We start from the raw sequence: 25,396 nt of genomic DNA on the forward strand, positions 1-25,396 counted from the left end.
TATGCAGCCAACAGTCACATGAAAAATACTCATCATCACTGGCCATCAGAGAAATGCAAATCAAAACCACAATGAGATACCATCTCACACCAGTTAGAATGGCGATCATTAAAAAGTCAGGAAACAACAGGTGCTGGAGAGGATGTGGAGAAACAGGAACACTTTTACACTCTTGGTGGGACTGTAAACTAGTTCAATCATTGTGGAAGACAGTGTGGCAATTCCTCAGGGATCTAGAACTAGAAATGCCATTTGACCCAGCCATCCCATTACTGGGTATATACCCAAAGGATTATAAATCATGCTGCTATAAAGATAAATGCACACGTATGTTTATTGCAGCACTATTCACAATAGCAAATACTTGGAACCAACCCAAATGCCCATCAATGATAGACTGGATTAAGAAAATGTGGCACATATACACCATGGAATGCCATGCAGCCATAAAAAAGGATGAATTCATGTCATTTGTAGGAACATGGATGAAGCTGGAAACCATCATTCTCAGCAAACTATCACAAGGACAAAAAACCAAACACTGCATGTTCTCACTCATAGGTGGGAACTGAACAATGAGAACACATGGACACAGGAAGGGAAACATCACACACCGGGGCCTGTTGTGGGGTGGGGGTAAGTGGGAGGGATAGCATTAGGAGATATACCTAATGTAAATGACGAGTTAATGGGTGCAGCACACCAACATGGCACATATATACATGTGTAACAAACCTGCACATTGTGCACATGTACCCTAGAACTTAAAGTATAATATTAAAAAAAGTGTGTGGCACTTCCCCCATTGCTCTTTCTCTCCTGACACCATGTGAAAAAGATGCTTGCTTCCCCTTCACCTTCCACCATGACTGTAACTTTCCTGAGGCCTCCCAGTCATGCTTCCTATAAGCCTGTGGAACTGTGAATCAATTAAACCCGCTTTCCTTCATAAATCACCCTGTCTGAGGTAGTCCTTTATAGCAGTGTGAGAATGCACTAATACAGAAAATTGGTACTGGGGGTGGGGCACTGTTATAAAAAAACCTAAAAATGTGGAAATGACTTTGGAAATAAGCAGAAGTTGGAACAGTCTGGAGGGCTCAGAAGAAGACAGGAAGATGTGGGAAAGTTTGGAACTTCCTAGAGGCTTGTTGAATGGTTTTAACCAAAATGCTGATAGTGATATGGACAATGAAGTCCAGGCTGAGGTAGTCTCAGATGGAGATGAGAAATTTATTGGGAACTGGAGTAAAGGTCACTCTTCAGCAAGAAGAAAGGCAGCATTTTGCCCCTGCCCTAGAGATCTGTGTAACTTTGAAATTGAGAAAGATGATTTAGGGTATCTGGCAGAAGAAATTTCTAAGCAGCAAAGCATTCAAGATGTGACCTGGCTGTTTATAAAAGTCTATACTCATATGTGTGAACAAAGAGATTAGCTAAAACTGATAGTTACATTTAAAAGGGAAGAAGAGCATAAAAAGTTTGAAAACTTTGCAGTCATGAAATCTTAGCACTTTAAAATGATCTCCTTTGACTCCATATCTCACATTCAGGCCACAAGAGGTGAACTCCCAAGGTCTTGGGCAGCTCTGCCTCTGTGGGTCTGCAGGGTATAGCCCCTGTGGCTGCTTTCACAGCCTGGCATTGAGTGTCTGTGGCTTTTCTAGGTACATGGTGCAAGCTGTCAGTGGATCTACCATTCTGGGGTCTGGAGGACAGTGGCTAATGTGGTACCTTGGGGATGTTAAAGAACCCTGTTTTTTCATACTTGCCAGAATTATTTTTCTGTTTCCTTCTCATTTGGATAGACTATTTCTTTTAATTATTGTTGACTTCTTTTTATTTGACTGTTTTATTTCTTTTTTCCCCTGAAGGATGTGACTTTAAAGTTTATAGTTTATTGCAGCCTTATTCAGCTCTTGGTGCTTTCAGGGGTGAAGACTCTGTAAGAGTTTTTCGTTATAGTCTTTGTATGATGACTTTCTCAGATGCTGGCTGTAGTAATGATGTGCTTGGTGTATGACTAAGTTCACTGTCTCTTATGAGGTTGGAATAGCAGAGGTCTCTTTAAGCTTATCTCATTCCCCAATGGTGTGCACATTTTTGTTTATTTTTCCCCAGTAGGAGAGGTATCCCTGCATAGAAACCAGCTGTGGCTGAAGCAGGTGGGTAAATGCAACACCCAATCATCGGCAGAGGTCCCAGTCTCGACAGAGGTGGCTGGGGGATCTCTCAGTGAAATGCACTGAGATCTTACCAGGGGGAAGGATGGCCTCTCCCTTGCCAGGCCAGCAGGAAAGCAATCCACCTCCCAGTCACACTCCTGACCCAGTGCTGCAGCTATTCAAATCAGACAGGCATCTCTTTTCATCTGCAGGAATGAAATTCCAAGTAGAGTTGAATATTTGATATTCCAAGTAGAGATGAATTGTGACTCTACCCCTCATGCCAAGCCTGAACCCAGAGGGCACTTCTCTTGTGGGGATCCAGTCACCCTGAAGTGTTCCAGAAACGCTGGCTATAGGTGCACTCATGCTGAACTCCTACGGGAGAAGCCCTAGCTGTGTCTGCAGTGATTGGCAGGAGGGAACAGAATTCCTCTTCTCCAGGACCCTTTGTGAGCACAAGGGCTGCCTGACAGTTGGGACAGAGCTGCAGACTTTCCCCACTGAGCCGAGCACTGTATCTGTGCCTCTACTGAAAGACACTTCCCACCAGCAGAAAGTTCTGGGACTCAAGGCCTGCCATCCAGACTTGTTTATCTCCCAAGGTGTTCTCTTAATGTGGTACATTCACTCTCCGCCTAGGAGTAGGATTTTCTGAGAACCAGACTACTGTGAATGCTGCTGCTCCTCTGGGTCTGGCCACCTAGTGGGGCTGCCACACTCCAGGTTGGTGCTGGGAAATGTCTGCAAGGGATCCAGTGATGTGATCTGTCCTCTAGTCTCCTAGCAGCAGATACCAGCACTAGCTCTGGTGGAGATGTCAGGGGAGTGACGTGGACCCTATAAAGTTCCTTGGTTATAAATAACCTTAGTGTGTTGGCTTTCTCAAATGCTGGCTGAAGAAGTAATGAACTGGTCACTTGGGCAGACTCAGGACCTCCTGGTTAGCCATGGTGCTGCAGGCAATGGTGATAGCTGAGGTAACACACACATTTTCTCCTTCTTGAACACTGTTATTCTACCTGCAGATGCTGTAATGGACTGTGTCAGTTGGCCTCCAGCCAGGAGGGGGTACTTGCAAAAGAGCACCAGCTGTGTTAGTAGCAGTGGGATTTGTGCTTGCTTTGTTACCTAGGGGAGGTATTCTGTATTCTCAGACAATGAGTGGGGCCATAAAGCTCCCAAAACTTTCTGTCCATTGTGTTAAGTTACCAGAGTGGGTGGAGGGACAAAGCCAGGTAGGGGCTGGGTCAGACAGGGCCGCACTCTGGCTCTCCACATGCAGGGCAAGCAGCAGTTTTTGTGAAATTGGAGGGCAGTTCTCTTGCCACTAGGGTAATGTTACAGAGAGAAGCACAGCTGTCTCTGCTGCACAGAAGAGTTTGTGCAAAAAGTGGGGAGTAGCAGGTGGCAATAAGCCCCACTCAGCTCCCATTCACTTGGCAAGGCAGGTCTCAGACTTGCAGCGCTCTCCACTAGCAGCAGCTAGCTAAGTCCTAAGCAGTCTATGTTCAGAACTCCCCAGAAGACAGCTACCATGACTTTCAGATCTCACCCCTTTCAGTCCACCCACAAAGCCAGAACACCCAGCTCCTGTACCTGTGGCAGCAGCACATTTCCCACCCACCCTTAAGTTCTGGCCAAGGGTGTTTATCTGCACTTGAGATTATATCCCGAATTTCAGTTGGGAGCCTCTCTCAACCTGTGACTGCCACCTGTGTTCGCTGACAGACTTCTGTCAGGTCCCCTGTGAAGTAGGACCAAAAATGGCTTCCCTCCATCCATGCTGGAGACTGGGAATGCACAAAAGTCTTCCCGCTGCTGCTCCTACTTTTATATTCCCTACCACTCCCTAAATCAGCTCCAGTGCCGGGTAGGATTAAGGCCTTTCCCCATCGGCTGCATTGCCAGGTTCCCCAGTGGGAGGGTATATCCCAGAGGCAGTTTATCTGCCCTCGCACTCTGGGGACTTACAGTTTTCCACCTGGCTTACAGTGAAGACTACAGCCTGCCACTTCTTTCAAAGGGCCTGTGGTTTCTTTCAGTTTTCCTATTAAGTTCCTGGGTTGCTTCTTGGAAAGAAGTTCACAGTGTGAATCTCTACACACTATTTCGTCTTTCCAAAAGGGAGAGGCATACTAACAATGTCTCCAATCCACCATCTAAAAAAAAAAAAAAAAACCAAAAAAAAGTTTTCTTGACCCTCTTGAACAAAATATTTGTTCTTGAAAAATGTAGAATATTATTATTAAAATTGCTTTCTTATTGTCTCCCATTGGCTTTTGATTTTATTGCATATTTGCTGTTTGTACAGAGATGACTTATATTTAAGTTAGGCTTATGGAGGGAAAGATTATATAGATTGTCTCTCTTGCCAACAGCTTAGTTGGAGCCTTTTATCATCCCATGTCTGTATTACTGACATAACATGGCCTCTGTTCATACCCAGCTTGCACAATTCTAAGGGCAATCCCCCTGAGGCTCACAATCATCTCTCGTTCCCCTTGCTCATGTGTCTCATTGCCTACAGAATAAAATTCTTCACTGGGGCTTTCCAATCCTCCCACAATCTGGTACCCCCTCCACGAGCATGTGGACTTCTTTTATTGTCCAAGTTCTGCTTGCCTCCTGCATGACTTATTCTTCTCTTTCTGACTGGTCAAACTTTACCTACCCATTCTATAAGATTTACTCACATCCTAATGAAGACCTTCATCAATTATTCCACCCTACATTTATATTTATCCCTAAACCAAGCCACAAATATCAATAGGAAAGAAAGTAAGCCTAGGAAATAGGCATCACTTCACTGGTAACATTGAAACAGCAAGGCTTTCATATACAAATGAAAACATACACATTTTTCTTTTCTTTTTTTTTTATTATACTTTAAGTTCTGAGGTACATGTGCACAACGTGCAGTTTTGTTACAATGTATACACGTACCATAGTGGTTTGCTGCACCCATCAACCCATCACCTACATTAGGTATTTCTCCTAATGCTATCCTTCCCCTATCCCCCCACCATGGAATACTATGCAGCCATAAAAAAGGATGAGTTCATGTCCTTTGCAAGGACATGGATGAAGCTGGAAACCATCATTCTCAGCAAACTATCACAAGAACAGAAAATCAAACACCACATGTTCTCAATCATAAGTGGGAGTTGAACAAGAAGAACACGTGGACACAGGGAGAGGAACATCACACACATACACATTTTTCAAAAAGAATTTTGTTAGAATTTGTTAGAAGAGAAGGTAAAAGAGTACACTATATCAAGAAAGTGCTTCACTCATGAAATAACATGGTGTTAACAGAAAGAGCATACACTTTGGAGTCAGAAGAGCTGGTTTTGACCTTTTTCTGTGAACTTGACTTAGTTTCATAAATGACCTGAGCCTCACTTTTTCCATATTTAAAAGAGGCGATGCCTATTAGCCTTGGGAGATGAAGAATAAATGATAAACTGTAAGTACTTAGCACAGTGTCTGGCACACTGTGGATGCTCAAAACTTGTTAGATCCTTTCTGTCTCCCCTTTTTCTTCTAGTTAAAGCGCCACAAACATAAGAGCAAAGGCACATTAAAGAACATTTGGGAAAAAGACAGGAGAGAAGAAAAGTGCCTTATAATATCTTATGTTTGAGCTCCCCTTACATGAAGAACAATCATGTTCTATTCCTGATTAAGCACATGAGAGTATCTCCAAGGTGGACAATTGCCATGAAAAAACTTTAGTCTTACATTGGTTTGATTTCTAGCAAAAATTTACCTACCTGGTAGATAGTTTCACTTCAATAGAATTAAAGAAGGCAGTGAAAAGACTGGTCAATTATGAACCTAATTCCAATCAAGAATATAGAAATGTTTGGTGAAGCTGGAATGACCAGAAAACTTGGAAGAAAGTGATCCTGTGTTATCTATTAGTTAGTTAAGAATAGCTACAGATGAAAATACCAGCAATCATCGGCTACATTATATGTCACATATGTGCTAGATACTTGAAAAAGAAAAATTCCAAACTGAAAATTGGTACAATCTCATCATCATAGAAGAGCAGATCTCAATAGGGAATATAAAGGAAAGATATCTAAAGAAAACAATATGCCCATGTAATGAGGAACCACAGTCTTTAAGCTCAAATTTCAGTAAGGCATAATAGGAGATTCTAGCCCAGAATAAATTGATGAATCAAGATATATGATGGGCCATGATAGAGGGGATTATTGAAGTTATTTACTTGAAACAATAAGGAAAAAAAATGAGGAAAACCAAAGGAAAAATTAACCGCTGCTGGGAGCAGATGTTCTAAGATTAATTCTGCTCCACATACAGCATTTTCCATCTCAACTGATGATGGCAACTCCATCTCTCCAGCAGCAGGCTTACCCTTGACTACTGTTTATCTCTCATGATACTCATCCAACTTATTAGAAAGTTATATTTGCTCTTGTCAAAATAATTCAGAATCCAACCATATCTTGCTGCTTCTACTGTTAACCCGCTGTCCACACTACCAACATCATATGCCCTTCTTCTTCCTCCTATAGCTTATTTCCTATTCTCATCCTGCTCTTTCTTTTTAAAGAATGCTTTAAAATCATTTTCCATATGCCAGCAACTGAGCTCAGCACTTAATATTTACTGCACTGTTTAATCCTAGCAATAACTCCCAGGCAGCATTATTATTGTAACCATTTTATACACAAGAAAAATTAGGCTGATAGAAATAAATAGCTAGTTTGTAATCAAAGAGACATGAAGTATCAGAGCCAAAGTTTGATTTAAGGGTATCTGAACTATTTAATGCCTTCTATTTTCCTCCTCTTCTATGTGCTCACAGCAATTTGTATGGGTCCTCTCTCTGTCACTACCATTACTACACTGAATGGTCATTTTCTACAGTATTTGACTCTCTTTCACACTAGACAGTTAAAATCTAGAGAAAGAACTAATATTAGTAATATATGTCATTATTGGGCACTTTCCATGGATTGTGCATTTATTCATTCATCATACTCAATGAGTGTCTGCTACGTACTAGGCACTATTCTAGGTACTGGGGAACCAGTGGTGAATAAAATAAGTGAAAAATCCTGCCCCTTAGCAGTTTACATTTTGGTAGAGAAAGAGAAAAATAAATGTACAAATATACCTATAATACATCAAGTAATGATAAGGACACAGACTCAGGCAGGTTGATGGATGTGGTGGTAGCAGTGCATGGAAATTCTCTTCTGAGTCCTTCTGTCTTTTCACTGAAGTAAGAATCAAAGTCACCAGAAGAGCATAAATATGAGGATGAAGTGTGGAAGATTTGAGGATAGAAAACTTAAGAAACAGTCAGACAGGAACGTGTAAGTTATAGTTAACTAGAGATTACAATAAAATCAGTCATCCTCATGTGTTTTCCTCCACATTTAGCTGCTTTGGTTCAAGTGAAGATTTAACCAGACAGCAGGCACACGATGTTAAATTCTTGATAGATATTATCTCATTCAAATTTTACAGCTCTGTAGGTTGTTCTCATCCTGTATTTTCCAGATAAGGAAACTGAACTTAGAGAATTTCTCACTTTCCAAAGGTCACGCAGATAGGAAATGTTGGAACTAGGATTTGAATCCAGATTTTTCACCTTCAAACCTTGAGTTGTTAAATTTGACAAAGGACCATATCAGATGTAGCCTTTATTCTCATCTCTATATGTGCTTAGTAAGTTCTTTTTCAATGAACTAGCTTCAGAAATAAAGTACATGAATCCAGGAGACAAATACTTGGCTAACAGGCAATTCTTACATGTTCTGGCAGGCTGAAAAGTTACTATGAGTCATCAGAGTTGGGACTGCCAAAAAAAAGACTAATTAGATATGGGCAGCATTAGTAAAAATATACAAATGAGCCCACCCTGCAGGCATAGACCAGACCATACCTGTAGTATTATGTCCGATTCAAGATGCCAGTGCTGTCAGGGGGCATCAGCAAATTTAAACATGTCATCCGAAGAAAAGCAGAGAGGGTAGTAGAGTGCATGGTACCCAGAAAGCATGAAGAAATACTGGGGAGGAAAGAGACCACTTAGCCTTACAAAGAAATACTTAATGCAGTAGATGTCTTTATGCACATCTTCAAGACTGCCTGTGTTAGGTGGTTCTTGTGTTGCTATAAAGAAATGCCTGAGACTGGGTAATTTATTTAAAAAAGAGGTTTAACTGTCTCAAGATTCTGTAGGCTTTACAGGAAGCATAATGCTGGCATCTGCCCAGCTTCAAGGGAGGCCTCAGGAAGTTTACAATCATGGCAGAAGGTGAAGGGGGAACAGATACATCACAGGTACAAGCAGGAGCAAGAGAAAGAGAGAGGTGCCACAGACTTTTTTTTATTATTATTATACTTTAAGTTCTGGGGTACATGTGCAGAACGTGCCGTTTTATTCCATAGTTATACACGTGGCATGGTGGTTTGCTGCACCCATCAAACTGTCACCTACATTAGGTATTTCTCCCAATGTTATCCCTCCCCTAGCTCCCCCGCCTGACAGGCCCCAGTGTGTGATGTTCCCCTCCCTATGTCCATGTGTTCTTATTGTTCAACTCTCACTTATGAGTGACAACATGCAGTGTTTGGTTTTCTGTTCTTGTGATAGATTGCTGAGAATGATGGTTTCCAGCTTCATCCATGTCCCTGCAATGGACATGAACTCATCCTTTTTTATGGCTGCATAGTATTCTATAGTGCATATGTGCCACATTTTCTTTATCCAGTCTATTATTGATGGACATTTGGGTGGGTTCCAAGTCTTTGCTATTGTGAATAGTGCCACAATAAACATACGTGTGCATGTGTCTTTATAGTAGAGTGATTTATAATCCTTTGGATATATATATAGTAATGGGATTGCTGGATCAAATGGTATTTCTGGTTCTAGATCCTTGAGGAATCACCACACTGTCTTCCACAATGGTTGAACTAATTTACACTCCCACCAACAATGTAAAAGCATTCTTATTTCTCCACATCCTCTCTAGCATCTGTTGTTTCCTGACTTTTTAATGATCGCCATTCTAACTGGCATGAGATAGTATTTCATTGTGGTTTTGATTTGCATTTCACTAATGACCAGTAATGATGAGCATTTTTTCATATGTCTGTTGGCTGCATAAATGTCTTCTTTTGAGAAGTGTCTGTTCATATCCTTTGCCCACTTTTTGATGGGGTTGTTTGTTTTTTTCTTGTAAATTTGTTGAAGTTCTTTGTAGATTCTGGATATTAGCCCTTTTTCAGATGGATAGATTGCAAAAATTTTCTCCCATTCTGTAGGTTGCCTGTTCACTCTGATGATAGTTTCTTTTGCTGGGTGCCACAGACTTTTAAATGGCCAGATTTCTTGAGAACTCACTCACTATTGTGAGGACAGCACCAAGTGGATGGTGCTAAACCATTTATGAGAAATTCACCCCCATGATCCAATCACCTCCCAGCAGGCCCCACCTCCAATACTGAGAATTACAATTCAACATGAGATTTGGGTAGGGGCAAATATCCAAACTATATCTCTATTCTGCAATTCTGGAGCACACAGAATTAGGGTTTAAAAGGTGTATTGTGCCTCAGCAGATGAAGGAAGCTGTGACAATTGGAGCTGTTTGAAACCTGTTCCACGGGGAGGTGTGTGGCATGTCATTGAAAGGGATGAAGAGGGCCTTCTGTGATCTTTTTATGGATGTCATAGAGGAGAGTCACAAGGACAGAGAGTAAAACAATTATCTATCTTTCCTGCCAACTCTAAGGAAGTCTGGGATAATAATCTTTCTTTCTGATATCCTTTGGTGCGTGTTTTCCTTCACCATACAACCCTTTTCCCATTGTCTTCCGTCAAATTGTGTGGGAATCCTAAATCTGACACATATTGTCTGATGCTGGACAAATTATCTAAGCTCCTTGTGCCTTTCTCCTCATCAATAAAATGAGAACAATGATAGAGTATCTGTTATGGGATTGTTGTGAGATTTATATAAATTAATCCATATAAAGTCCTTAGAAGGGTGCATGAAATCATAAGTGCTCAATAAACATTAGGTTCATTGTTTTTTAAATTATTTTTCATACACTGCCATTTATGGTTTCTTTATTATTTTATGTGTAATTCTTGTTTTCTTCAGATAGATGGTCATTCCAGTCATAGGCGTGAGTATACAAACTATGTTAGTATTAGTGTTTCTTCAGTATTTTGTGTTATTTTTGTTTTCTCCAGCTAGATGTTCATTCTGGTCATAGGACTGAGCATACAGAGTATGTCAGGTTACTAACAGTCCAACATGAAAATGTGTGTCTCTCCTTTCAAGCAGGTTACACTTGTTTAGAAGCCCCACTTGTACATTCTCAGCAATACTTTGAGAGTTTTATGGGGTTACCACCTAAAGATTTTATGTATTTCTTCATCTTTTAAAATAGAAAAGTGCACTCAGACACAATCTCATTTTTCAGGGGTTGCTTTGAGCCTCTGGTCATCATTAGGAAATAAACAAAGATTTGTTTTGCATATAGACCATAAAAGTTTTCTGAAAACCTTCAGTGTTGGGCTACACAAGTTGGGGAGGAAGGAAAGGAGCAATATTGGTGAAAAAATAAAGATAAGTGACATGATCCTCATAGGTCATGAGGAACTTACAATCTAGCGGAAGAGACAGAGCCTTGCCTGAGCCAGCCCTTGCCTACTTTTCCACCTTCATCTGGTACACGCCCTCTTGCCCCAGTTCTAGCCTTGGTGACTGAGTTTTTCAAGCAAGACAATTCCCATCTTCCCACTGTCCCTCCTACCTAATACTCTTCCCCCTGCTCTTTGCATGACAGTCTTCTCTCATCCTTCAGAATTTGGCATAAATAGCTTCTCTTTAGCTTGGTGTTTCTTAATCACCATGTCTAAATGAATTCCCTATCCCAATCCCAAGATTCATTTATTATTGTTATACACCCCATTTGTTACCCTCATAGCACTTGCCAAAATTTTTATTCTTATGTATTAATATTTATGTGTTTGCTTCCTTGCTTTTGCACCCTTTTTCCCCAACAAGAGAAGTGATCATATCTATCTTTATTCACAAATGTAATCTCTTTGCATAGCAAGGATTTCAACAAATGTGTTGTATGAGTGAAAGATTTCAACATAACATAATGAGGACTGGGACTGAGGTGCTGGAGGGCCAGAGAAGTCAGGCAACCAGAGCACCCTTAGCAGTTGCAGGAGATTTCCAGAAGGGCATTGCAGAGGGTGCCAGTGCCCTGCCATAGCCCCTTAGCACTTGTCACATACATGTCAGCAGCTTCTTGTTGCAAGACTGCTAATCTCCCCTCTCTGCCTGAGACAGCATGCTTGGCCAGCACACAAGAAAGGACAAAAAGACCCAGGAGTGGATGCCCAGAGGAGCAGCTCTCAACCAAAAAGGGGTAGGCATGGGTAGCCTGAGCACCTCAGTGTCTTTTCCCCAAGTAGGAAACCTCTAAGGTATACCCTACAGTGTCCCTATGAAGTCTAGTGATGCTGAACCCCTGTTGCCAAAGCAGTAACGTGTTCATTACAAATGTTCCAGAGGTTTTTTTCCTGTCTTAATTCCCCATCTTCTATGAGTGTTTCTGGATAGACTCCCTCAATAAATTTCTTGCATTTAAATCTTCATCGCAGGGTCAGCTTCAGGAAAATCTCAACATAAAAGAAATGATCAGAATCTTGAAAGACATGTAGAATTCACTGGATAAGAAGTTAAAAAAAAAATCTGAAGAGGGCAGGATCTCCACAGTGCACGAGAAGAAAATCAAAGCTCTGTTTTCCACTCAGTTGCCTTTCCTCTAGGACAGGTCAGACTTTGTTTTTGTCAGGGCCCCTAGAAGGTATTTACAGGAAGAGACAGTAAGAGATTGGCTGATCCCCTGCATATTCAATAAGCTATTTCAGAGCCAACAGCTCAGTTCAGTGCAGGTGGACAGAAGGTCCTAAACTCTTGAAATAACACATTGCAACCCAGCATGCTGTGCTCATGAATCTTTAACTAAAGAGCTTCTTTGTGTCTTTTCCTTTTTTGAAATACAGCTCAGGATCCAGGAATGTGATGCTTAACCCTGAAAAGGAAACCTTGTGCAAATGGTTCCTTGAAAACCAGCATGTAGCCTGTTCATAAATTTTATGATGTGTGGAGCACATGTTCAAGGAAGTATTTATTAGTAAGACCATAAGTTAAATTAGGAAGGGTGGTTCATATCTTAAATATTCCATCATTTTTCGTAATGTTTATGTACCCAGACCCAAGTGTGAAACTTAAATTTGTTTTTAATGTATTCTCCTGATAAATGATTTACTCTAGTCAAATGTATTTTGTTTTGGTTCCCTGGATAGTTATGTTTTACAGTTGGGGGAAGATAAGAAAATCCTTTTAAATTACTCTTTCAACACACACAAAGTTAAAATTTCTGTGCAGACATCATAGAATAATTTTCCTGCTGGACTTAATAAAATGTAGTATGATTTCAGGTATATTAGTACAGGCATACTTTGTTTTATTACACTTCACTTTACTGAGCTTCACAGATACTGAATTTTTTACAAATTGAAGGCTTGTAGCAACACGCAAGCAAGTCTATCAGCACATTTTTCCAACAGCATGTACTCACTTTTTGCCTCTGTGTCACATTTTGGCAATTATCTTAGTATCTCAAACTGTTTAATTATTTTCATATCTGTTATAGTGATCTGTGATCAGTGATCTTTGAGCTTACTACTGTAATTTTTCTGGGGTACCATAACCAGCACTCATATATGACAGATAATTTAATAAATGTATGTGTTCTGACCACTTTACTGTCCAGCCATTCCCCCATCTCTCTCTCTCTCTCTCTCTCTCTTTGGGCCTCCCTGTTCCCTGAGAGACAACAATATTTAAGTTAGGCAAATTAATAACCCCACAATGACCTCTAAGTCTTTCAGTGAAAGGAAGAGTTGCATGTCTCTCACTTTAAATCAAGAGCTAGAAATTATTACGGTTAGTGAGAAAGGCATGAAAGCTGAGGGAGGCCAAAAGCTAGGCCTCTTGCACCAGACTGTCAGCCAAGTTGTGAAGAATGCAAAGGAAAAGTTACAGAAGGAAATTGAAAGTGCTACTCCAGTAAACACACAAATGATAAGAAAGCAAAACAGCCTTACTGCTGATGTGGAGAAAGTTTGAGGGGTCTGAATAGAAGATCAAACCAGCCACATTTCCTTAAGCCAAAGCCTAATTCAGAGCAAGGCCCTAACTCTGTTTAATTCTGTGAAGCCTGAGAGAGGTAAAGAAGCTATAGAAGAAAAGTCTGGCAGTAGCAGAGGTTTGTTCATGAGGTTTAAGGAAAGAAGTTTTCTTTATAACATGAAAGTGCAAGGTGAAGTAGCAATTGTGATGGAGAAGCTGCAGCAAGTGATCTGGAAGATCTAGCTAAGATCATTGATGAAGGTGGATACACTAAGTAGCAGATTGTCCATGTAGATAAAATGCCTAATATTGGAAAAGATGCCATCCAGGATTTTCATAGCTAAAAAAGAGAGGTCAATGCCTAGCTTCAACACTCCAAAAAACAGACTGACCCTTTTGTTAGGGACCAATACAGCTATTGACTTTAAGTTGAAACCAATGATCATTTACTATTCTGAAAATTCTAGGACCGTTAAGAATTATACTGAATCTGTTCTGCCTGTGCTCTATCAATGGAAAAACAAAACCTGGATGACCATACGTCTATTTACAGCATGGCTTACTGAATATTTGTTCAATAGCTGTTGAGACTCACTGCTCAGAAAGAGAAGATGCTTTTCAAAATACTACTTTTCACTGACAATGTAACTAGTCATTTAAAAGCTCTTATTAAGATGTACAAGGAGATTGATGCTGTTTTTATGCCTGCTAACGCAACATTCATTCTGCAGCCCAGGGAGCAAGGAGTCATTTTGACTTTCAGTCTTATCATTTAAGAAACACACATTTTATAAGGTTATTGCTGCCACAGATAGTGTTTCCTCTGATGGCTGTGGGCAAAATAAATTGGAAAACTTCTGGAAAGGATTCACCGTTCTAGATGCTATTATGAACGTTTTTGATTCATGGGAGGAGGTAAAAATACTAACATTAACAGGAGTTTGGAAGAAGTTGATTTCAGCCCTCATGGATGGCTTTGAGGGGTTCAAGACTTCAGCAGAGGAAGTAACTGAAGATGTGGTGGAAATAGCAAGAGAACTAGAATTAGAAGTAGAGCCTGAAGATGTAACTAAATTGCTACAATCTCATAATAAAACTTGAATGAATGAGGAGTTGATTCTTTTGAATGGGCAAAGAAAGTGGTTTCTTGAGATGGAATCTACTCCTGGTGAAGATGATGTGGACATTGTTGAAATGAAAACAAAGGATTTAGACTACTACATAAATGCTGTTTATAAAGTAGTGGCAGAGTCTGAGAAGATTTACCCAAATTTTGAAAGAAGTTCCACTGTGGAAAAATGCTATCGAACAGCATCACATACTACAAAGAAATACTTCATGAAAGAAAGAATTAATAATGGAGCAGACTTCACTGTTGTCTTAAGAAACTGCCACAGCCACCCCAGCCCTCACCAACTTCCACTCTGATCAGTCAGCAACCATCAACGTTGAGGCAAGACCCTCCACCAGCAAAAAGATTATGACTCACAGAAGACTAAGATGATCATTAGCAATTTTTAGCAATAAAGTATTTTTTAATTAAGGTATACATATTTTTCAGATGTAGTGCTGTTTCATACTTACAGACTACAGTATAATGTAAACATAAGTTTTGTATGCATTAGGAAACCAAAAATTCTGCATGACTCACTTTATTTAGCTATTCACTTTGTTGTGGCAGTCTGGAACCCAACCCGCAGTAACTCCAAGGGTATGTCTATATCCCTGAAAATTAAAGTATTTTGCATTCAGGCCACTATGAAGAATTTGAAAACTGGTTAGTCACAGCAGCGTCTGTGAAAGTCATATTTAGCATAATCAAATTTAGGAGAGGCTCATATTGGTACACAGGTTCTAATGGGCTATGGCCCTTAGTCTCTGATTTCAGCAAAACTCCTAACTAGAGCACTCCAACAGAGAGCTATGGTTGAAAAAGTATACATTTTGAAGAACTGAAAAACCATTGTAACCACACTGTGATGGTAAAGTCCTGTAAAATCGGAATTATTTATACTACAGACTATGCTGCCTATTGTATTGACAGCTGTGCATTATCCTAGAGTCTCTTTGTGTGAATATGGTTAACTTTACACATCTAAAAGATAATATATTTTTTAAAGAATATAAATCTTTCTGTATTTTTAAAACAAAGAATATTATGGGTGAGTGTGTGTGGGTGCTATTTTATAATGGAAAAAAAAGCTCATATAGAAACAAAAATTCATTGAAACATGCTATGGAAGTATGTAGTGTGTGCCCTAATCAGACGCTTCGCTTCTTGAATGAACAATGTAGTCAAAATATAAACTCAACGTTTAAAGAAAATTCATCTTGTGAAAATGATTTTTCAATCACTGTGTATTATATTTCCCTGCCACATGGTCACTGAAACTCTCTGGAAAGTGATAATGACCTTAAGTAAAACCAAAAAGGCATGGATCACTGAAATATAGTGGCACATACTAAAGAAGAGAAGCTAGCTGATTTTTCAGTGTGCAAAGCCTTGGTTCATTTCACCAAAGGTGAATAGCAATGTTGTTTCAGTGTTGTGCAATGAAACCTGCTCATAGTGCTTTTCCTGCATTTAAAATTCTGACTAGGAGCCAAGGTTTATCTTTAAACACCCATGCTTGAACAAGTTCAGACAAAATGTTCCTAATTGTAACTTGCTCTGCTTTCATTTTTATCTAGTAGATTTCCTTTATGAGGGACAGACTAAGCTACGGACATTCAGACACAGGACATAAAAATACCCATGATGATAGTACTTCAAGGCATCAAGTGTTTATTTTATATGCAGTTGTTAAAATTATAGATTTTTGAATCAGTCACTTGGATTTGACTAAGTAGTCTTATAAATCATTAGCTGCATGACTTGGAACTCTGTTCCCTTCTCTATAACACAGCAACACTGAAAGCATCTGTTACATATATTTGCTGTGGAGATTAAAAGAAATAAGGTACTAGCACTGTGCCTGACCTATTCAGCAAATATTGGCTATTATTATTGATACTATGGATCTTCTATGTGCCATGTACTGTACCAAACTCCTTTCATAATATTATTACATGGTCATAAAAGATCTGCAGAGTAAGCATAACTGTCTCTATTTTATAAAAGAGTGAGACACAGAGAAGAAGCCAAGAAATGATAGCACCTGGTAAGAGGCTGGACAATGATTCAAACCCAAGTCTCTTGCCTCCATGCTCTTTTCTTCATGCATGACCTATCTAGTGCAGTACCAGTCACATACATACGGCTATCTATTTAAATTAATTAAAATTAAATAAAGTAAACACTTTAGTGCCTCTGTTTCACCAGCCAGATGTCAAATCTCAATAACCATGTGTTTCTAGTAGCTATGATATTGGACAGCACAGATATGGAATATTTCCATTATTGCAGAAAGCCCTATTGGACAGTACTATAGTCTGTACCACTATCATCTCTCTAGGCTGCTTTACTCTCAATAGGAAACAATACATTTTTCTTAAAATCTTAATAAATGCTCATCTATAAATTACTTAAACAGCTGTAGTAAAGGCAACACATTTACTATAGATAATCATGTAGACAATACCTAATTCCATACAACAGTCTACATAGGAATAGAAAATACATTTTTGGACCAATTACCACAGTACCAGAAAACTAGAATTTTCAGCTGCTATTTAGGCAAACGTTTTATTCAGTGATAAGAACAAATGGTGATGGGAAATCGAAAAATCAATATGAAAATGCCAAGTGAGTCTTTAACATCCCATCCACTTCTAATACTCCATGAGCCCCTGATTTCTAACAAGCTTAAAGCTGTTTTCAATAAATCTTTTAATGTTCTGGACATGGTCCACTTAGGTGTGAGCTTTGGAAAGAGGAAATGGTGATTTGTTATTCATGCCCTTAACACTGATGTTTTGGCCAGTAAATTTTTCTTCTCACTAAAACCCAAATGACCTTTCTAGTTAGGCAGTCAGTATGTAATTTGTATAACATTTATCATCCTCTTCCTGCCAACCTTTTTAATTGGTATCAGATATTACAATCAGAGGACTGTAAACACAATGAGCAAATGGGAGTGGCAAAGCAAACAATCACATAATCCAATATTCAAAACAAAGCCACATCTATTGCCTCTCTGAGAAGAGGCTCTTACCATATGAAATCAATCCCGTTTTCTTTTGGAAATAGTTTAAGTATGAGGGACTGCCCTGGGGAACTTCACGAACATGAAAGAGTAGCTGGGCATCAAGAAAGAACACTAGACAAGGGATCAGAAAATTTAATACCTATTGGGGGAAACTGCCCCCAATATTTCAACATAGGTTCTTTCTATTTTCCATAAGTGTCAGCTGGCTGAGAAATAGAGAGACAGTACAAAGAGAAGAATTTTACAGCTGGGCTGCTGGGGGTGACATCGCATATCAGTAGGACCATGATGCCAGCCTGAGTCTCAGACCAGCAAGTTTTTATTAAGGGTTTCAAAAAGGGTGGGGGTGTAAGAACAGGGAGTAGGTACAAAGATCACATGCTTCAAAGGGCAAAAAGCAGAACTACTAGTAAGGGTCTAACAAAGATCACATGCTTCTGAGGGAATAGGACAAAGGGCAAAAGCAGAACTACTGGTAAGGGTTTAACAAAGACCACAAGGCAAAGGGCAAAAGCAGAACTACTGATAAGGGTCTATTTTCAGCGGTGCACGTATTGTCTTGATAAACATCTTAAACAACAGAAAACAGGGTTTGAGAGCAGAGAGCCAGTCTGACCACAAATTTACCAGGGCAGAGTTTTTCCCCACACTAGTAAGCCTGAGGGTACTTCAGGAGACCAGGGCATATCTCAGTCCTTATCTCAAACACATAAAACAGACATTCCCAGAGGAGCCGTTTATAGACCTCCCCCAGGAATGCATTCCTTTCCCAGGGTATTAATATTAATATTCCTTGCTAGGAAAAGAATTTAGCGATCTCTTCCCTACTTGCACGTCCATTTATAGGCTCTCTGCAAGAAGAAAAACATGGCCCTTTTTGCCCAACCCCGCAGGCAGTCAGACCTTATGGTTGTCTTCTGTTTTACAATCAATTTATACAGTTAACAAAATTATCACAGTGGTCCTGAGGTGATGTATATCCTCAGCTTATGAAGATAGCAGGATTAAGAGATTAAAGTAAAGGCAGGCATAAGAAATTATAAAAGTATTATTTGGGAACTGATAAATGTCCATGAAATCGTCACAATTTATGTTCCTCTGCCACAGCTTCAGCCAGTCCTTCCATTCAGGGTCCCTGACTTCCTGCAACAGACAACTTCTTGGTATCCTGAACATATCTCAACTATAGCAGTGATTATATTTTGTTTTAATTGCCACCTTCCATGTCAAATTCTCCTATAGATTGTGAACTCTTCAAAACCTACTGCATATCACCATGCCTTGTGACATGATAAAATATTAGCCTTATTGAAAAGATAAACCAACAAATGACTATTGATTGGGTAGCTCATATAATCAAGAAATACCAATAAACTGTATCAAACCATCCTTCCTCCCTCCCCCAAAATGTATAATCATCCTGAAACCTTCATGCCTCATTGTCTGTTATTGATTTAACCAACTTGCTCTGGTCTAATAAAACATGGCCCATGTGCTGACCTGTTTCTCTTTGCCAAAGTGACTTGGTTAATATTAAATTCTAAGGTTTTCTCAAATATCAGAAGCACTTGAAAAGCAATGCTTAAGGAACTGGAAAGACTGTAGTTCTTTCAGTTCTGGTTACTCCTCACAGAGAGAAAAGAGTTAAAATTAGGGATTCAGAACCAGTGGCTGGATATCAACTCAACTTTCAGAGATGATACAGTAAGTCACCGAGGCCTGTGGAATGTGTTCAGTACTAACGAATATTAGCATAGTAAAAAATAATTAATGCAGCTCTAGGGAGGCCTAATTTACACTTAGCAATTTTCGTCCTGGAAATTCTGGCTCATTATGCAAACTGCTGTGCTTAATAACCCAGAAACTTTGACAATATATGCATTTATAGCCTAATTAGGCTTTCATACATATACACACCTACTAACCTATGCCAATGTCCTTATGCAACTAGCTGGTGGAAGAGCAAGAAGTGGCTCCGTGCACCTGCATGTATCTTTTTACTACTAAAGCCACTATCTGAAGCCTACAAAAATTCCTATTTCTGCAGAAACAGCTATGCTGACATCAAAGAAGCAATGGTTTCCAGTCCACAACTACTACAAGAGGCACCATTCTTCATTCTTAAACAGGGGGCTTTATTTTGTTTCTATAAAATGACACATTCCCCAGCTAGAAAAGAAGAGCATTGCTCACAATGATATTGAGATCGCAAATTCTCATTCTGTCACTTTTTAGGAAGGCTTACCTTCCTAGGGCAATTTTCTTACCAAGGAAGGAAGAAATCAAACGGATGAGCTAGAGTCAGGCTTTTCCTGAATTCAGTTGGTAATATCTGTTTTAGTTTCCTTGGCAAATTTGCATTTCCTCTGTGTTCCACTTCCTTTGGGAGAGCCTGGTTTGCAAGCCAATTATTTTTTACATTTTTCTTTCTGTTTTCTCAATTATGCATTTTTATGAGCATTTTATCATGAAGAATGAGAGAGCTAACGGAAAGCATTTGACCTTATCTGTGTGGCACTCCCACTAAAAGGTCTATGCATTCCAGGAATATACCTTCATCTTTTCTTGCTGACCCCAAAGGATCACTTGATCCCAGAGGTTGCTTCTTAACAGGTGAAATAAGAGGAAAGAAGAGCTGTACCTACCATATCAAACCTCTCCTCAACCCCCAGCTCCCAAGAGTAGACATATGCTGTTCTAATCTACCATTTTGATTTTATCATCTATTTGGAGTTGAGCAATATAACTTGGCTGTTAACACATACTGTATCTCAGAGTTATTTCTAAGCAGTGTCCATGAAGAGAAGCCCTAAGAACATACAGATCAAGAGTCATTCATCAGCTAAACAATATTCCCTTAACAAATGGGGCATATTGAATACCTGCTATGGGCCAGACACAGTTATAAGCAGGAGGCATATAACAGACTGGTGTGGTGCCAAGGAAGAAAGGCCTAGTGACTTGGGCATTTCTAATATGAATAACATTTAATAAAGTCCATTATAAATCAACAATCAACTTTAATGAACTAGCCCCTTCTCTGAGGTTATCGTCTTATGTAAAAAGAATGTAATCCCATCTGATTTCTTCATTTTATCAATTCACAGAATGCCAATACTGGGGCTCAGAGCTCCAGCTACCCACTTTGGATTTTGAAGATGTTTTAAGATATGATGAACATGCATACAAGTGGCTCTCCACCCTCAAGAAAGTAGGCATAGTAAGACTCACCGGAGCATCTGACAAACCAGGAGAAGTTTCAAAACTTGGGAAAAGGATGGGTTTCCTCTATCTCACATTTTATGGGTGAGTCACCAAATGGTTTGTATTCTGCCATCACAGATAAGGTTTGAAATAGTTCTCAACTGAGGACGACCGCCTTGATTGAAGATACAGAAATTCTCATAATGTCTTGAGTAGGAAGTCAGATAAAAAGAAGAGTCTAAAAGTAGTATTTTGCTGAGAATGATAATTTTTTAAGAGACCAAAAGCCCAAAGACACCAGGCACCAAAGACATCAGGCTAGTTATAGGTGGTGTATATAATCTGCTTGGGCTGCCATAACAAAATATCACAGATCAGATAACTTAAACAGCAGAAAATTATTTATTTGTTTTTTTTACAGTTCTGGAAACTGGAAGTCTAAGATCAAGGTTCTGGCAGGGTTGGTTTCTGATGAGGCTTATGTCTTCTGGCATGCAGATGACTGCCTTCTCACTGTGTCCTCGCATGGCCTTTCTTCTGTGCATAGCACACTCCTGCTGTCTCTTCTCTTCTGATATGGACACCAGTCCTATTAGCTTAGGGCCCAGGGCTCCATCTCCAAGCATTGGGGGTTAGGGCTTCAACATATGAATTTGGGGGGACATAATTTATTCCATAACAGGTGAGATGAAAGACTGTGTTTCTCCAAGACTTTACAACATATTAAACTTTATGTTAAAGTTCATTAAACTTTTACCTCCCAAGAGTTGGCTGAAAATAAAGTTGGGCCCTGAGAAATTAAAATCAGTCACAGACATGTTTAAAAGATAAAACTAACATTCATAAAATTAGGCCTATGTGCTTTAGTAAGTAACAGGGAGATATAATTGATTTTAACTTTGGAACAAGAGGCTGTTTGCATAAGAATTTCCTGGGAGGTAACATTAATTATGGATAGTTAAACACTAACAACAGGAAACACTTATGTAGATGTGGGAGTATAACTGTATTTCTTTAGAGTGAGTCCCTTATGTGGGATTAATGCAATTATTCTTGGGCTCATAGAGTAGAGAGCATTGAAAGTGAAAGGGACCTTCCAACTCCAAAGGTTACAACTGGAAGCACACGAGCTGTATTCAGATGTTTGGTTTGGCCCACATGATGTTGAAAGAAAATGGAATTAGTTGTCAACACTTGAAAACCGGGAGATTTTACATTACATGTGGACCTGACTTTTCTTGAAAAATCATATCTAGCAACAACAGAGCCTAAATCCTTGCATGCCAACAATCTACTGGATACAAGTAGAGGCTGCCCTTGAAGAGAGTGTAGACTCACTCTCCAGTTTGCCAGAATCCTCCACCCTCTCCAGACCTGCAAGGGCCCTGCTACTCTTTACATTTGCCACCCCTAAACTAGAGTAAGACTTGGTCTGTAGATAAACAGGAGACCAAAAATATTCAATCACTGAAAGACTCTGCCATCTCTGCCATGTTTAGACTTAGACAACACAGCACCTACTCTGACTCCGAAACTTACATTTACCATTAGTGGATTTGTGTTGTATAAAATTTGTATCTCCCTTACACCTGCAAGAATTTGAGCTGCCCTAGAGATTACAGCAACAACAACAGACAAAGGAAAGAGGGGGGAAAGTCTCAAAATTATTAAGAGCCTTAACTGTATTATGTATTGTTCATTTAATTCTCACAACAACTTTCTGAAATAAATATTATCCTTCAGTTCACTGATAAGGAAACTGAAGCCCAGAGAATTAATCTGTAACCCAAGTGCCCACAGATAGTAATAAAGGAACCAGAGTCTGTCCTATCTATGGACTTTCTGCTCTACCTTGCTGTCAATAATATGAAGAAAGCACATGGAAAAGAAGAGCTTTTAGCCACTGGTGTTAAACAGGACACTTTGAAACAAATCTCTTCTAAGTCGTTTTACTTAGTTTTTATTTGCTGACAACAAACTTTTTGTATCTGTTCCAAGGCATTTCACAATTTCATAAGAGTGGCCAAATTTGGGGATCTTTGTTGGAGTTCTCTAAACTACCCTGCAAACCCATCACACTAGGGGTCAGAATCTAAGCTTGATTTATTACGTGTGTTTTGTTTTGTTTTTGCAGGTCCTATAAAAGGGCTTAATAATTTGGCCACTGATCTAATATTGTGAAATTATTGGAATAAATACTAAAGGTCTGTTGTCAAAACAAATCAGAACTCCTACTACCATTCCATGTCCTTTATGGACCTTGCCACCTAACCAGATAAGTTAACCTACCCATCTCACCTTCCTTAGATTATCACATTTCTTACCTGAATCTCTCAAATTATGCGCATGCCAGAAAACGCCTTTCTTTCCAGCTTACCCCTTACTTCTACCACTGGTTATCAAGATCTCTCTACATATTTTTTGACAATTTTTAATTCTCTACCTCAAGAACTGACAGAACAGTTTTGTTGTTTTTGTTATTGTTGTTTTATTTGCTTTTTTGTTTTTGTTGATATTCAGAGAATAAGAAAAATAAATATTTTCTCTAACATTGTCCCCTTTTTCCATTTCTCTGCATAGTAATGTGCAAAAGTGATACTGAAGTCTGGGTAACGTAGATTTAAAAGAAGAAAGAATACTTAGAACAGTGGTTTTCAACCTAAGCTGCTTATTGGAATAGCCAATTTAAAAAATACTGACATCTGCATCCCATCTCCAGAGCTTGTTTTTCTTTTTTTATTTTTTTAACAGTACTGGTATTTGGCCTGAGTATCAGGACTCTTCAAAACTCTGCAGGTGATTATCATGTGCAGCCAAGGTTGAGAACCTCTGGCTGAAAGGAAAGGGGACTTCAATAGAAGTCAGGTCTCCATTGGGATAGAACTGGGGTGCTTTATATCATCTGAACTCTCACAATGATGTGCACAAAATGGCATTTACCACGTTATTCTTTCTACTTTGTTTGTGCCTGGATATGACATCTTCAGAACAGACTCAGTAGCTGCCTTAAACAATGTCCCTCCCTTTCATATCTTTGTTTCTCCACTGGAAAAGTATCTTACTCTTGTTTCAAAAATAATTAGTTGGTGAGTGAGTGAATGGAATGAATAAATGCACACAATAAATAATGGAGAAAAGAGATTAAACAATAGAAGAGGGATAGAAAAAGGAAAGTAGGAACAGATTAAAAGTAAACTTTGCTCTCCATGCAGATTTTTCAAGGAAGCTTATGACTGCTCTTGGTTAGATGCCTAAAACAATAATAGTTTGCTGATGGTGCCGCGTTAGACCTGCCTTCCTTGGGAAACTAGTACCCACCTCGCACTTTTCCATTCAAGTAGGGTTATTAGTTTCAAAAATGTTAAATGCATGAGTCTAAAATGAGAATGAGAATAGCTATTTTTGGTTCTTGGCTGTCATCGCAGTTGTTAAGTGGTTGGTTGGATGAACAAAAAAACAGTAGATTCCAGCATTTCATGTAGTCTTCATATACAGAAGGCAAGGAATAAATGTTTAATGAATAAATCATGCCTAAATCTTTGTAAAGGACTATAAACCAGCAGATGAATGCAATAATTATTAGAATCTTTCACCATTATAAACTATGTTCAACTAAATCAAAATGGCAATAACTTTCAGGACAAAAGTGCATGTCATTTTCCCCATCTGTATTTTCTCAGATGCTTGTCATTATTTTGTCAGCCCATCATCATCTAGACAATATTTTTTTATGCAACCATGTGAAATGCTCAGTAACTTTACTCACTTGATAATGATGAATACTTTCCTAGGACAAAAGAATAAGAGTAGGTAAAGAAACTCTCATTGTCAATTTTGTCAAATACATGTAAACATGGAGCAGTATGTAAAAAGACAACCTTTCGAGAATTTAAAGCTTTGATTTAGCACAAAGTTTTTACAGACTAGCGCCAAAATGCCTCATCTCATGTCCTTTCTCCCCCACCAAAAAAAAGAAAATCAATGAAAATAATTTTCTGGAGCCCTTTTAGGAAAGGTGATGTTATTGAATAAATGAATTTTATGACATGACTTAATCCATTGGGAAACAGTTATTGTAAACTACATTCTATCATACACTGTCATTTTCAATGATTATACCAAGTTAGGATGTTTTTTCAGAATGTATCCTATGAAGTAAATCCCAAAGAAAGTACAATTTCTGTCAATCAAACAGAGTATCTTTCTTGAATACTAATACGTGCATGGCACTGTACCAGGCATTTTGTTGGGTTTAGATTTGGGTTTCTACTTTATGAAAAAATACCTTTTGTAATTGCTGTATGTGGGTAAATGTAAATACTTGAATTGGCTTCCTTTAAATAATCTAGGCCAATAAAAATTCCATAAAGCGAAGGAACAGACTGAAAAGTAACCCCGGACTTTTGGCATTCCAACTGAGGGAACATGACAGTCAATATATGCCAACAGCAGTTCAAAGAGGGTGGATAACAGGAAGGTGATCCCCAGGATGATGCAAAGCATGGTCAAGATGGGGAAATACTCATCTACCAATATTATCTTCAGACAAAATGAATCCACTCCTCAAAATTTACACAGGCTACCGTTGTGTAAATAGGTGTGGCAAAATAATATAAATTTAATTAAGATTATGCAATGTCGTGCAGCCCTTCCTCCCCAT

General features: G+C 39.1%; 1 protein-coding gene across 4 annotated transcripts in view; it reads left to right on the forward strand.

The window, feature by feature from the left end:
* Positions 1-25,396, forward strand: part of BBOX1 (gamma-butyrobetaine hydroxylase 1) — an 88,605-nt gene that overhangs the window by 32,732 nt on the left and 30,477 nt on the right. For all 4 annotated transcript variants that reach the window (XM_034932310.3, XM_034932307.3, XM_008955897.4 and 1 more), the window contains exon 4: positions 20,640-20,838. In XM_034932310.3, coding sequence (XP_034788201.1) covers positions 20,640-20,838 — 199 coding nt within the window. The remainder of the gene's footprint in view (positions 1-20,639; positions 20,839-25,396) is intronic.

The sequence above is a fragment of the Pan paniscus genome, chromosome 9 (assembly GCF_029289425.2).
Source record: "Pan paniscus chromosome 9, NHGRI_mPanPan1-v2.0_pri, whole genome shotgun sequence".
Classification (NCBI taxonomy): Eukaryota; Metazoa; Chordata; class Mammalia; order Primates; family Hominidae; genus Pan; species Pan paniscus.